General features: G+C 39.3%; 1 protein-coding gene and 1 long non-coding RNA gene across 3 annotated transcripts in view; one reads left to right on the top strand and one right to left on the bottom strand.

The window, feature by feature from the left end:
* Positions 1-12850, top strand: part of LOC148359340 (uncharacterized) — a 58595-nt gene that overhangs the window by 7065 nt on the left and 38680 nt on the right. The gene's annotated exons all lie outside the window — the stretch shown is intronic.
* Positions 4937-11891, bottom strand: spon2b (spondin 2b, extracellular matrix protein). Its single transcript, XM_088343994.1, has 6 exons — positions 11815-11891; positions 11027-11295; positions 9300-9523; positions 8923-9114; positions 8148-8334; positions 4937-5412 (listed from the first exon to the last, which is right to left on the bottom strand). The coding sequence occupies exons 2-6, from the start codon at positions 11268-11270 to the stop codon at positions 5234-5236; spliced, it is 1026 nt and encodes a 341-aa protein (XP_088200120.1). The 5' UTR covers positions 11271-11295; positions 11815-11891; the 3' UTR covers positions 4937-5233.

Raw genomic sequence — 12850 nt, forward strand, 5'->3', positions numbered from 1 at the left:
ATTACCTAGCTGCAGGAAGGAGACACATTAAATGATATTTTTATATTGCTATCGGACACAGGCTATTGTTATTTCCAGGGTTAGGTAGGGTTACTTTAACTGGATTAATTTTAATTACTTTTGGATTACTCCAATACAAAATATGCAAATAAAAGACATAAGAAACTAAATATGAATAAAATTACTAAATTTTGTGCAGGCTTGGGGAATAACGGAATACATGGAACGGCAAAAATGATGTTGGCAAGCTGTTTGGATTTATTTTCATTTTGTTTCTGTCGCATTTTATTTTAGTTTTGCCAGAGATCAAAGAGATCAAAGCCAGGAGAGAAAGCTTGCCACGTGTTGTGAGTCATAATTGTATTCATATTTAGTTTCTTTTGTCTTTTATTAGCCTATTTGGTATTGGAGTTATCCAAAAGTAATTGAAAGTAATCAAGTTAAAGTAACCCTACCCAACCCTAGTTATTTCTCAGGTTTGATCAAATCATCAAACATCACAGGGTATTATAAAATGTGCTAAAGAATTAGCTTTTGCCTGGCGAGTGAGTTTGGTGGTTTTGTTGAATTTTCTCTTATAATGTATTGTGTGGCTCTATCTTTTGCTTTTGCTTTTATGGCCAAACCCTTCCCAACCGATGGCCTAGGCCCTAGGGGGAGGAGTAAGGTTTTAAAGAGGAGGGTCCCCGGGACAGAGCCCTGGGCTACACCTGTGATAACTGAGAAGCACTTGAGTTGAATGAAATGAGTAGGGTCTGTGGGGTAAAAATACAACTGTTGGAGGGGGGTGTGGGTTAACTGAGGAAAATCTCCTGAGAACGATTTGTTGGTAAATGGTATTGAAGAAGGCATTTAGGTTGAGGGGGATAAAGATGTAAAGTTTACATCTTTACCCCCCTAACTTAAATGTAAAGTAAACCATTTCCATGTAACTTACAACTACTAGATTTATGTCTAAATGACCTCAAGTCAATGTTGTCAACTGACAAAACTAAAACAACATCAACTGAATTATAGTAATTAATTTACTCACAAATATCCCTGCTTCTCCAAATGTTTTTCTTAAAGTGAGTTTGCTGTAGTTAAAATATAATGTATAACCATTTACTGTTATTTACAGGTTGTACAAAATACACAATTATTATAGTAGATTATTGTGCTATGCTATTCAAATTTCAATGTTATTTTCTCGTGGATTTGGAGTTGTACTTACTGCCTAACTCATATTTTTTGGATAGGCTTCCTTGTTATAAGTTTTATGAGACCTTTGTAAATGTACACATCACTGAGTTGTGCAATTCTAAATTGCACCATTCAACATGTTAGAAGACCAAAGGCAGCATACTTGTCTTACATGAGGAAATGTATAATGTTAACACCCACATACCCACAGAGAATAAATTATACTCTCAAAGTGAGCGTCTGCTAACGTTTTCAACGTTCTCTTTTGCTGAAGTCAAGTATCGCATCACCATGTCCTCCCACACTTACGTGCGAATGCTAAATCAATATTTTGTCGGGCAGCCATTTTAAATTAGGATAAATCTGTCATTCCCAAAACCTGGAGAAAAACTTGTCTGGAATTTGTAAGTGTTTAAATTATTTTAGCCTTTAATGCAATTCTAGGCCAGGGGATTCAAACTCAATTTACTTGGGGGCCACCGGAACTAGGGTCTGAACGAGGCTTGGACGCATTATATTTTTCCTCAAGAAAAGCGCTGTTGAAAATATTCCACTGATCCTAAACTTTCTTTTACGCAATGTAAAACAAAACATGAATCAATCGTTGATAAATAATAGAACAATGCCGGGTGGCTAAAACAGAAAGCAGCAAGAGAGAAGCCCAGCCTGCCCAAGATCTTACCACTGAACTGAAAGCATGCCTGGACATGGTACAATGGGCCTAGTGTCAGTGCACTCTTAGTTGCTTGTACTATCTCTAGAGTTCTCATTATGGGTCAATCCATTGAGTTGTGTCCAACTGCTTCAATGCTGGCAAACCATTTTTGGTGGCAAATGTAACTGAAGTTCAGGTGTGCCAGTAGTCCAATACACCAACAATGTGTTAGTGGCATTTTGCTGTAACACCTAAATACTTTCTAAGTTTGACAAACAATTGCTAGCCAGCTCACCGACAAGCCAGAGGTCAATGTGAATTGTATAGTATTTGTTTAGACAATAAATTGCGAGTGATGTGTAATTATGAAGCCCTTTGAACATCGTGGAATGTGAATCCCTGTGAGATTACTGTTGATATGGCATGTCTTAGGAGAGTGTAGAGGATAGTTTAGGACCTGGAAATCGTATCCACTCTCCTTCTGTGGCCACTCATTTTGTCGTTCACTCATTTCCCCGTCCGTCATCATTCAACGCCTGCAGATGTGTGCGATTGCTATTCAATCTGTGTTTTCCAAGTGCGTTGAAAAGCAAAACACATTTGTGTCTGTTTAACATATTTCAGGTAGTGTAATTCAGGGAATAAGCCATATTTCTCTGTTACTGTCTCCAGAGTATCTGCTTTGGACATTAAATGGGATTATCTAATACTTTGTTTCATATGAAGCTGCAACAAGTGTGATTTCAAGGCTCATGAAGAAGAGCTTTTTGTTTCATATAGGCATTGAGTACATACATCTAACATATGGTTGCTCACTTCAACTGCTTTTCCATACATTTAATATGTTTGAATATTTACAGCATGCTGTAATACTGCATTTGTCCTGTGTCCTCTTGAGAATAACTTTGAGCAGTTTGACTGGGTTTGAATCTAGGGACAATTACCGATTAATTCCCTTTGTACTGTATAGATTTTGATATTTGGCAAATAGAATATTGCTGTATTTTTTCATATTTGAAGGGTACCTGTTTTCTATCAAAACCACTGGTGATGGACATTTCAGTCCATGTTAATGTTTGACAAGATAAATACTGAGTGGCATCGTAGATTTTTTGTTGTCATTTTTCCTCTTGTTTTTGTTTCCAAAAAGAAGAGATTAATTCTGCAAAAGCAGAAATAATGGCAATATACACTCATTTGTCCACTGCTGAATTGTCCTTGGTTTGTTTGTTTTGCCTGCCTTTGGCGTTTCATATTTTTTTTGCAAAGGTGCATGTCCTGCTGCCAAATACAATTTCTGTTTGTGATTGGTCTGCGGAAGTCAGTGTCCTTAGTACAAGAGGTTACTCTGGATTTTATAATTCACATGCAATGTCAGTCATGATGCGCTAATTAATCTTGAGTTGCACTAAACCTACCATTTTTATTGTTTATATATATATATATATATATATATATATATATATATATATATATATATATGTGGTTAGCGCTTGTGCGGCACAGTTCATGTCATGGGAACCTCCTGCGTGGGTTCAAATCCAGCTCCAGACTTCCTGTGCGGAGTTTGTATGTTCTCCCCGTGCTTGCGTGGGTTTCCTCCGGGCACTCCGGTTTCCTCCCACATTCCAAAAACATACATTTTAGGTGAATTGGCCGGTCCAAATTGTCCCTAGGTGTGAATGAGCGAGTGAGTTGTCTGTCCCCGTGTGCCCTGCGATTGGCTGGCAACCAGTTCAGGGTGTCCCCTGCCCACTGCCCGGAGATGGCTGGGATGGGCTCCAGCCCCCCCGCGACCCTAATGAAGATAAGCGGTACGGCTAATGAGATGAGATATATATATATATATATATATATATATATATATATATATAGATATACTTACTGTGCGGGGTTTGTATGTTCTCCCCGTGCTTGCGTGGGTTTCCTCTGGGCACTCCCGTTTCCTCCTACATTCCAAAGACATGCATTTCAGGTGAATTGGCCGGTCCAAATTGTCCCTAGGTGTGAATGAGCGAGTTGTTTGTCCCAGTGTGCCCTGCGATTGGCTGGCAACCAGTTCAGGGTGTCCCCTGCCCACTGCCCAATGATTGCTGGGATGGGTTCCAGCACCCCCGCGACCCTACTGAGGATAAGCGGTGCAGCTAATGAGATGAGATGAGATATTTAGATATAATAAATATGATTGAACATAAAAGGAGCGCAGTGAAAACTTTTTAACATGATCCACACAGCCTACATATATTTTATATTATTGTTCTCAAGCTTGAAATAATCATATTATTTGTAAGCAGTAATACAGAGTCAAAGCAGTAGCTAAAATATCCATCCATTCATCCATTATCTGCACCGCTTATCCTCTGTAGTATTGCGGGGGTGCCGGAGCCCATCCCAGCTATTTACAGGCAGTGGGCAGGGGACACTCTGAACTGGTTGTCAGCCAGTAGCAGGATACACAGAAAAAGACAACCCACTCGCTCATTCACACCGGCCAATTAAATCTGACATGCATAGTTTTTGGAATGTGGGAGGAAACCAGACTGCCCAGGGAAAACCCACGCAAGCACAGGGAGTACATGCAAAATCCGCACAGGAAGGCTGGTCGCCGGTAGTTGGATTTGGACCCATGACCTTAGAACTGTGCTGCGGATGTGCTAGCTACTTATCTGCCCTGCCGCTGTGGCTAAATTAGTTTTAATTAAATTAGTCTTTTTCAAAGACAATACATCCTGGTTGGGAGATTTGCATTTGTTTAAAAATCAGGACCAGTCTTTGCATTTTACACTACGCTAAAATATCACTAGAAAACGAGTATTCCTATTACTTACAGCAAGGAAATTAAACTATTCTTCATTATAGAGATTTGTACCTCTTTTGCCGTCATCAATTTCTCCCTCCTTTAAAAAAAACACCAGGGTATAAAGGGGTATAAATACAATTTTAATACCAATACACACATACCATCATTTTAATACGAGTACAAAAATATTTTCTTCATGAAGCCTGTAAATTAAAAGTATGCAAAAGATTAGGCCTACTAATGACAATGTTCATATTTTTACAAGACAGGTTTTAATCCTGTAAATAAATACATTTCGTTCTTCCAATCAGTTTGCCTCAAACTTATTATTTTGCATTTGATAGCCTGAAACATTGAATCGGTGTCTAATGGGAATTAAACCAAAACTTCACCTCTTCATTAAACTCAGATTCATCTCTGGGGCTCACTTACAGTATATTTACACTGACTCAAGAGGTTCATGACCTAAACAAATGAACTGCAGATCTTCTGATGTTGTATCTCCTCTTACGTCTTTTCCGCCCTCGCCGCTCTTTGCAGTTCCTCCTCTCTCCGCTACCCTTACGCTTCTTCCCCTGTTTCTTTTCCATGCCTAGTCATAAGCAGTTGTCCGGCATGCATTTCCGCTCCTCTTCCAGAAGCGGGCAAGGTGCTCCGTTGTTAGCGTGCTGCATAAGTACATAGCGTGTGCGGTGCTGCAAGCCCGAATCGCCGCACTTGCCCTTGCACAGGCCCCAGGGAGACCATGCTGACACCTCACAGTCCAGTGGCGTTTCTGCATTGCAAGATAACACACTTTAGTAAAGGTGTTGTATATGGATGTGGCAACTTGCATGTTTTCCAAATTTCTCAAGTTTGATTCAGTGGTTGTACCTAAGAGCAGTGGTCGGCAACCACACGTCACGGAACATTACCGGCCATGGGCCGCATGGAAAAAAAAATCCTCTCATTTTTTCGTCTTACTCTATTTATCTGTGTACACACCATTTTTTTCACTCAAAAAGAACCTCAAAATCTGGGTGTATTTTATAGCGAGGTTTTATGCTAGTATGCCACCACAATTCAGATTCAGATCAGATTCAGATATGCTTTATTGTCATTCTAGTACACGTGTATACAGAACAAAATGTCGATAAATCTGACCCGCACAGTTTCCTTGAATGTACAGATATATATAAAATGTTGTATTGAGTTGGAGTATTGAAGTACTAATAATATACTAAATAATTATGGCTATGTATAGTATTATACAATAATGCAAAGTGTGCAAGAGTAGCAGCTAACCAGATGTGCAAAATGGGCAGTCAGGTAAACAATAATCAGCAATGATTATTCAGTGGAAAGATATCGCTGACCTAATTTCCCCAGGATTTAATGCATTAGAAATCGAACCAGGATCCTTCACCATTATCCCAATTATACGCGGACACGCCCTTCAACTAGATATATGTCTTATTTAAACAGAAGTCTAGCCGTAACCCTTTTAAGGCTGTCACAAAATCTGCAAAGCACCAAGGCAGGGTGAATCAAACAAATAATCATATTCTTGCCAGATTATTAAGATAAAAACATTGCAAGTATGACAATTATAATGTCCCTTGTGATTAAGGGCTATACAAATAAACATGACTTGACTTGACATCTGCAGCTTTTCAAATGTCTAATTTTTGGTTTATCTTTCAACAATTAGGTCGCTGGGTATAAATGAGCTTTGACTAAAAAAACAAAAACAAAACCTGAGGTATGAGTCAAGTTACTGAGCCAACACAGAAGGACGGATGAGCTGTTGGATGATTGTGTCAAGACTGATCCGGCTTCATATTGTAGGTCCTTTAAGGACATTGGAAAGTGGGCTAAAGTTTGAGGTACTCGCGGTCAAACTTGGCCTTGAATTGTGGACATCTATGAATATTTTACACACTACCAAGTTGATTCTAATCCTCTGTGAATGTCATCTGTTTAACTTGCTGAAAATACTTGGGAAAAAATGATGGATAAAACTATGGACATGACATTGCTAGCTGTTTGCAAGAACTATTCATGATAAATAATGCCATTTGGATTATTTGTTTACATGTTTGACAAAATATTTTCGTCAAGTCAAGCCAAGTCACATTTATTTGTATAGCCCCTAATCACAAAATGTCTCAAAGGACTGCACAGGTTACAATTACACCATCCCCTGATCTTAAACCAACATGCGGGCAAGGAAAATCTCAAAACCTCAGCTCGAGGAAAATAAACCTTAAGAAGGGGCCTCACAAGTGGTAATCCCCCTTCCAGGTTTACCAGGGTGCAATATATTTAGCATTGGGTAACCATACACAAAACATAGTGAACGTCAACAAAAAAAAACCCCAACAGGTAACATGTTGAAATTTGTCAGAAAGTACTCCAAAAAGTCCATAACAGCAACAGTGTCTCAAGTGTAAATTTTCAACCATCAAGCCTCAAATATGAAATTCTTAACCAAGATGTTTTTATTGACATTAACAATTGCTGGGCTTGTATTATTATGATATCGTTGTCAGATTTACGAGACAGGTCAGCTTGAACTTGGACTCTGAGCAAGCACTGCTGGAAATGTAATTTTCAATATGCTTCTTTAATTTTTTTGGGTAACTCTAAAAGAGTTTCTTATTACTGAGCCCTAACCCTAGATGTTACTTCAAGAATCACAAACTGTTTCATTACTCCTGTGAAACGTAAAAAAAGAGTATTCATTGTCATAGCCCTCCCAGCCAATCTCATCAGGACTGCGGTGTGGTCGTCTTGTAAAAAGATCTGTATTTTTCCGAAATTCCTGCTTTGGCTTACACCTAGTCGGACCACAGGGAGTCATAAATAGAAACCTCCTGTGAATCAATACACTGAATGGACCGTCATCTCATTATTAGGTATCCTGTAGAAATAAAAGCATCTGGCCCGAATTTTTGAGAGCTGACCCATATTGTCTCTGTCATGTTTTTTTAAGACTGTCATTGGTCTTCCACAACATGCCATGTGTTTTTTATTCTTTGTGATTTACTTTGGGTTTTAGTTTATATCTTAATGGTTCAAAAACTTCCAAGTAGGTCAGCATGACCTTAATCCCTCAATCTCTAGTGTTTTGTAAGCGCAGCATTTTACCTAAAAACTGATAGATGTGGTGTATATAATTTTTTCACACACTGTTTCGCCTGGTTGTCAGTATTTGGATTGTGACTAACTAATAAAATGTGTGGGTTTTTTTGTTTTTGTTTTTTTTTCCAAAAATATTAGCAGGCTCAGTTTGTTAAATTTAAATAAAAATGGCCATCGCATAATGTATTCTGGGGGGATTCTAGCTCCTTAATGGATTTTTTTATGTGACAAAAAAATCTGCCAAATATGAATTACATCCATACATTTGCATTTCTTTTTAAGAAATGTAATAAATATTTGATACTTAATTGTATTCTGATAACTTGTTTGCATGTGACCAAAAAAATAAATCTAAACCCATGTCTGATCATTTACTCCTGAACTTACCTATGATGTTGTCATCAATCTCATTCCCTGTGTGCAGCAGGTTGGACTGGACAAGCTTGGCAGGAAGGTTTCTGATCTGATTGGTCTTCTTTATTTTGGTCAATGTTACCTTGGCAATGGGTGGGAGATGCTTCAGGCGGGGATAATAGAAAGAATTTGCGGGGTGGCTGGGGAAGGATGAAGTAATCTGCGAATACAAAAAGACGAGAAATAATTTAGGATGTTTGAAGAAACGAGAGAAATAAGGGTTTTATGTTCAACTCAACCATTTGTCTAGTTGTATGTAGTTGGTAAATCCTCAAGAATAGTCCATCTTTAAAGGGCAAACTAACCTGCCTGCCCAAAAGGAGCTGAATTTTTAATTAACTACCACCATATTACAATGGCTCCAGTGATTTTTTTTTAAATTATCATAAAATGTTCAACTGTTTTGACCTGATGAGAATGGTAACATCATGGTGAGCCTGTGCTTTGGTAAAGATCAAAGGTGTTGTACGGAGTTTAGAACTTTTTGATTTGTGTCATCATTGCAGCCTCTGTCAAGCTCCTTATGTTGTGCGTGTAAGTGCGTGCATTTCTCAGAGGCTTGAATAAACTCTTCCTTTTTCATCTTTTTGAGAGAAAGAAAAACTACGGTGTTGAGCATTAAGTCACTCACAATGTTTTTTAACTTTCAAGACACACATCGCAAACAACGCACCCCACCTTTGAATAGAAATTACCTGTGAATGTTTTTCTTAGCATTAATGTCTTTGCCCACCATTGACTGTCCTACCTGGGTAATTTTGTCTTGAGGCATAGTCTCAAAGTTGGGTGACGAGAATGTGAAACCGCTGTCGGTCCCAGCGTCATAGGGAAAAAGCTCCAGAGACACACTGTCTTTCCAATGGTCACCACTGCACAGTTCCACGCTATCTGCTCCCACGAACCAGTCAGGGCTTGGAATGAGGCGCACAATGAATGACAGCTGTAAAGTGGAGAAATGTAAAAAGGCTATGTAATTCGTACATTTCATTTTAAGATAGAACATTAAACGAATGAAACTATAATGACTTGTTTAAGCAGCCAGTGTATTGTCATTAACCGAACCGCTGGCATCGTCAGGTTCAAACTGATGTAATATTTGGCAAACCAAGTATGTGAGGGACTCACGTGGGAGTGTCTGGCATAGACCTCAACGACAGTTTTGCTCTGGCCAGTCCCTCCAATGACAGCAGGCGCAGAGAAGATGCCGTAAACACTCTGAATCTCTTCCTCGGCTTGCTCCACTTCCTTCATAAGAGTCCAAGCTTCGCCTTTCTCCGTGAACTCCCTCACACCATTGCTGGCAAAGCCATTACGCTGCCACATGTGAAAGTCAGAGCTGTGGGTCACGCCTAAGGGCAGAAGGAGGGAAGGAAAGGAGATAATCATCAGGTATTATTTAGTTGACTTTACTGCCTACAATTGTAATTTACCATGATCTTTGTAATAAACTGTTACTTTTTAAAGTATCATACTTCGGAATACATATGGTTTTTCCATATCTGTTGGATACGAAATTAGGTCTGATGCTTAGCACACAATTGTTTTCAACTGGAGGATTTGCAGTATTTTGCCTGCTAATTCGTGTTGTCATGACATGTTTCTTGTGTTTCTTTCACTCAAACAGTTTCATGAAGATTTTACTATTTGTTTTAGGTCTGCCAGCAAGTAGTGTCTTTGGAGTGACAGCTAAACAGCCAGCTCATATAGCCACATACCTCTCTCAGTGGAAAACTAGAATTTATGTTTACATAGAATTTATGTATTACGCAAAATTTACGGTTGGTAATAGATTTTCATTTTTATTTTTGCGTCATTAGGCAGCTTCGTCCCCACCTAATTCAAATGTACTTGTGTACTTGTATTGTAATTAGAAATGAGATTGTTCTGCAGGTGTTAAAGACCCACCCAACCTGAGCCCTACCAATTACCTTGATTTGCAGGACCAAGCCCAAAGCAAACCAGAAATGTATTATTTTATTTGTGAGGACTTGGGAAAAGGAGAGGTGATGTATAATAACAAATTAAAGCCAGTCGTTTGAGATGAAATCTAAGTTAAACAAGACATTATAAACATTTACTTCTTTTAGAATTCTTTGTCTGCAGAGGTTACAATAAATTACGATTTTCCAGTATTTACTGATTTTTTTTTCAAGAGTTGACGGGAACATTCTAAGGCCCTCAACCATTTTGACAGGTTTAAAATTAGGCCATAAATGGCAGCAGCAGTAAGTCCTTAAGAATCTAGAGCTGCACTTTAAGAGGAAGAGAGGCAAATAGACAAAGAAGATTAATGGACAGTTTTTTTTTTTTGTTTTTTTTTTTTAAATTTAGTATCCACACATCATTTTAATATCCATTGTTCTAAACACATATCTATTTTTCTAATGTCTGAGAGAGAAGCCTGGCCTGACCAAAATGTAATGATTGACATTTTAGGCTTGAAATCCGGGTCGGTTTTGGGCTTCGGATTAAGATTTTATGTCTAATTCTAATTGGGTTGACACAAATTCTATGTATTTTAGGATGCCTGGAAATTGGATAACCAATTGAAAGATACTTTGCATTTTCTCGGGTATTGTTAATAGAGCCTTTTCGTACTTTTCATACTTATTCCGTGCATAATATGAAGATTAGTGTTTATGGTGACTCACCAAACTTCGTTCCCATACCCCAATTATAACTCTAAAACCCTAAAACCTGAGTCTATTCAACACTGATAGGGTTACCAAATAATGTAATTATTAAATTTTAGTATATAACATGACTGGCTTTTTGGCTGAAGTATCAATTAGTATGTAATGATTTTGAGAGAATATAAGACGGTACACTTGCGTTTGGTGCACATTGCTCACCGACAAGGTTGGACCATTGTGCAGGGGGGCGGTAAACAGGATACTGCTTGGGGAACGCCGCTTGTGTCCACTTGCCGGTAAAAGTCAAGTTGTACTGTGCTGGTTCTGAGGCGGTACATATGGGGATGTCCGTCGGCACTGGCATCGGATGGACTCCGTTATACAAATTGAGTATAGTGACCACCATGAAGCGGAGGATGATCTTGCTGGCAGAGGATATACTTTCTGACGTGTCCATGATCATGATGCGGGTTAAGCAGGAAAGCAGGCTAGGTAAATGACAGGAATGGGAAGTCACAAATATACTTTAGTCAATATTCATTTTTTATATGTGATATTGTTGTCTGAAATTGCTGACGATCACATTCACTGCTTCATGCTGGTATCAAGTCAAGTTTCTCCAGTCTTTTGATTTATCTCTATGGAGGTGATAGACAATGTCACATTCACATTTTTAATGCTGCACACAATATTTGTGACTAATATTTCTTATTTTAGTTCCACTTCACTATGTATAGCATCTATACATGTACAATTTTCATTCTGCACTGCACGTACACTTATATTTGTCTGCAGTCACCACATGCACATCCCGTAGATATGGGAGCAGATTTGTTCTTTAAGACATTCATCTATGTTCAGCCATCCCTCTTTAAGCTGACTTCATACATGCTTATATCGTTGGCGCAAATTCTGCTGCAATGTAAGGGTCGGGAGCTCATATCATCTGCATGCATTTGACTGTGTGTAGCTACAATATACAGCACCGGTTGTCGCTTTATACTCACTGTTTTTGAAGAGGGTTCCTAATGTATGAAGGGTTGAGGAGAAGGAGAGGTGGGGGTGGAGAGCAGTAGTTGTGGCTGCCGGCAAAAGTGACTGCGAAACTCCAAGTGCAGTTTCACCTTTTTATGTATTTTTGGGAACTTCACCCCTCCTTCACTTCAGCATCATTCATTCCCTTACCCCTCCTTTTTCAAACCTAAACATTATTAACTACATCCCATCTGCTTGTCAATTACATGCCAACTGTGCAAAAACAGGCCTACAAGCTTCCCTCATCAGTTGGGAAACCCATAAAGCAACTACATAGTTCAAATTTGGTTTAAACTGGAAAATCAACCTCAAGCGCAACCGAGTTAAGTGAATATACTACAATAGATACATTTTATTGTGACAGCATGGTGCTAGATGAAGGAGCTATTCATGTTATGGAAACCTAAAGAGCATACTGATTTTGATATTAAAAATATTTTCATTCTACTTGTGAGAGCCATCTTCCATAAAGTAATTCCTTGCTATATCGCTGTTTACTTTTCGTGGTGTTGCTAATAATTGGTGCAGCATCTCCAATCATGCGGACCCTGTTCCAGTCCGTCGTAGTGAAGAAAGAGCTGAGCCAAAAGGTAAAGCTCTCGATTTACAGGTAAAACCACGTTCCTACCCTCACCTATGGTCACGAACCGCGGGTCGTGACAGAAAGAACAAAATTCCTTTTACAAGCACAGGAATGGGTTTCCTCGGCAGAGTGGCTGGCCTCTCCCTCAGAGATAGGGTTAGAAGCCCAGTCACCTGTGAGGAACACAGTGTAGAGCCGCTGCTTTTCTGCGTTGAGAGGAGCCAGCCGAATTGGCATGGGCATCTGATAAGGAAGCATCCTCGACGAATCCCTTGGGAGGTGTCCTGGGCATGTTTCACCGGCAGGGAGCCCCGGGGATTACCTAGGACGCGCTGGAGAGACTGACCTAAGCACACCTCGGGATCGCATCAGAGGAGCTGGATGAAGTGGCTGAGGATAGGAACGTCTGGGCTTCTCTGCTGAGG

Source organism: Urocampus carinirostris, chromosome 9, assembly GCF_059441175.1.
Source record: "Urocampus carinirostris isolate Australia breed hairy pipefish chromosome 9, RoL_Ucar_1.0, whole genome shotgun sequence".
Taxonomy (NCBI): Eukaryota; Metazoa; Chordata; class Actinopteri; order Syngnathiformes; family Syngnathidae; genus Urocampus; species Urocampus carinirostris.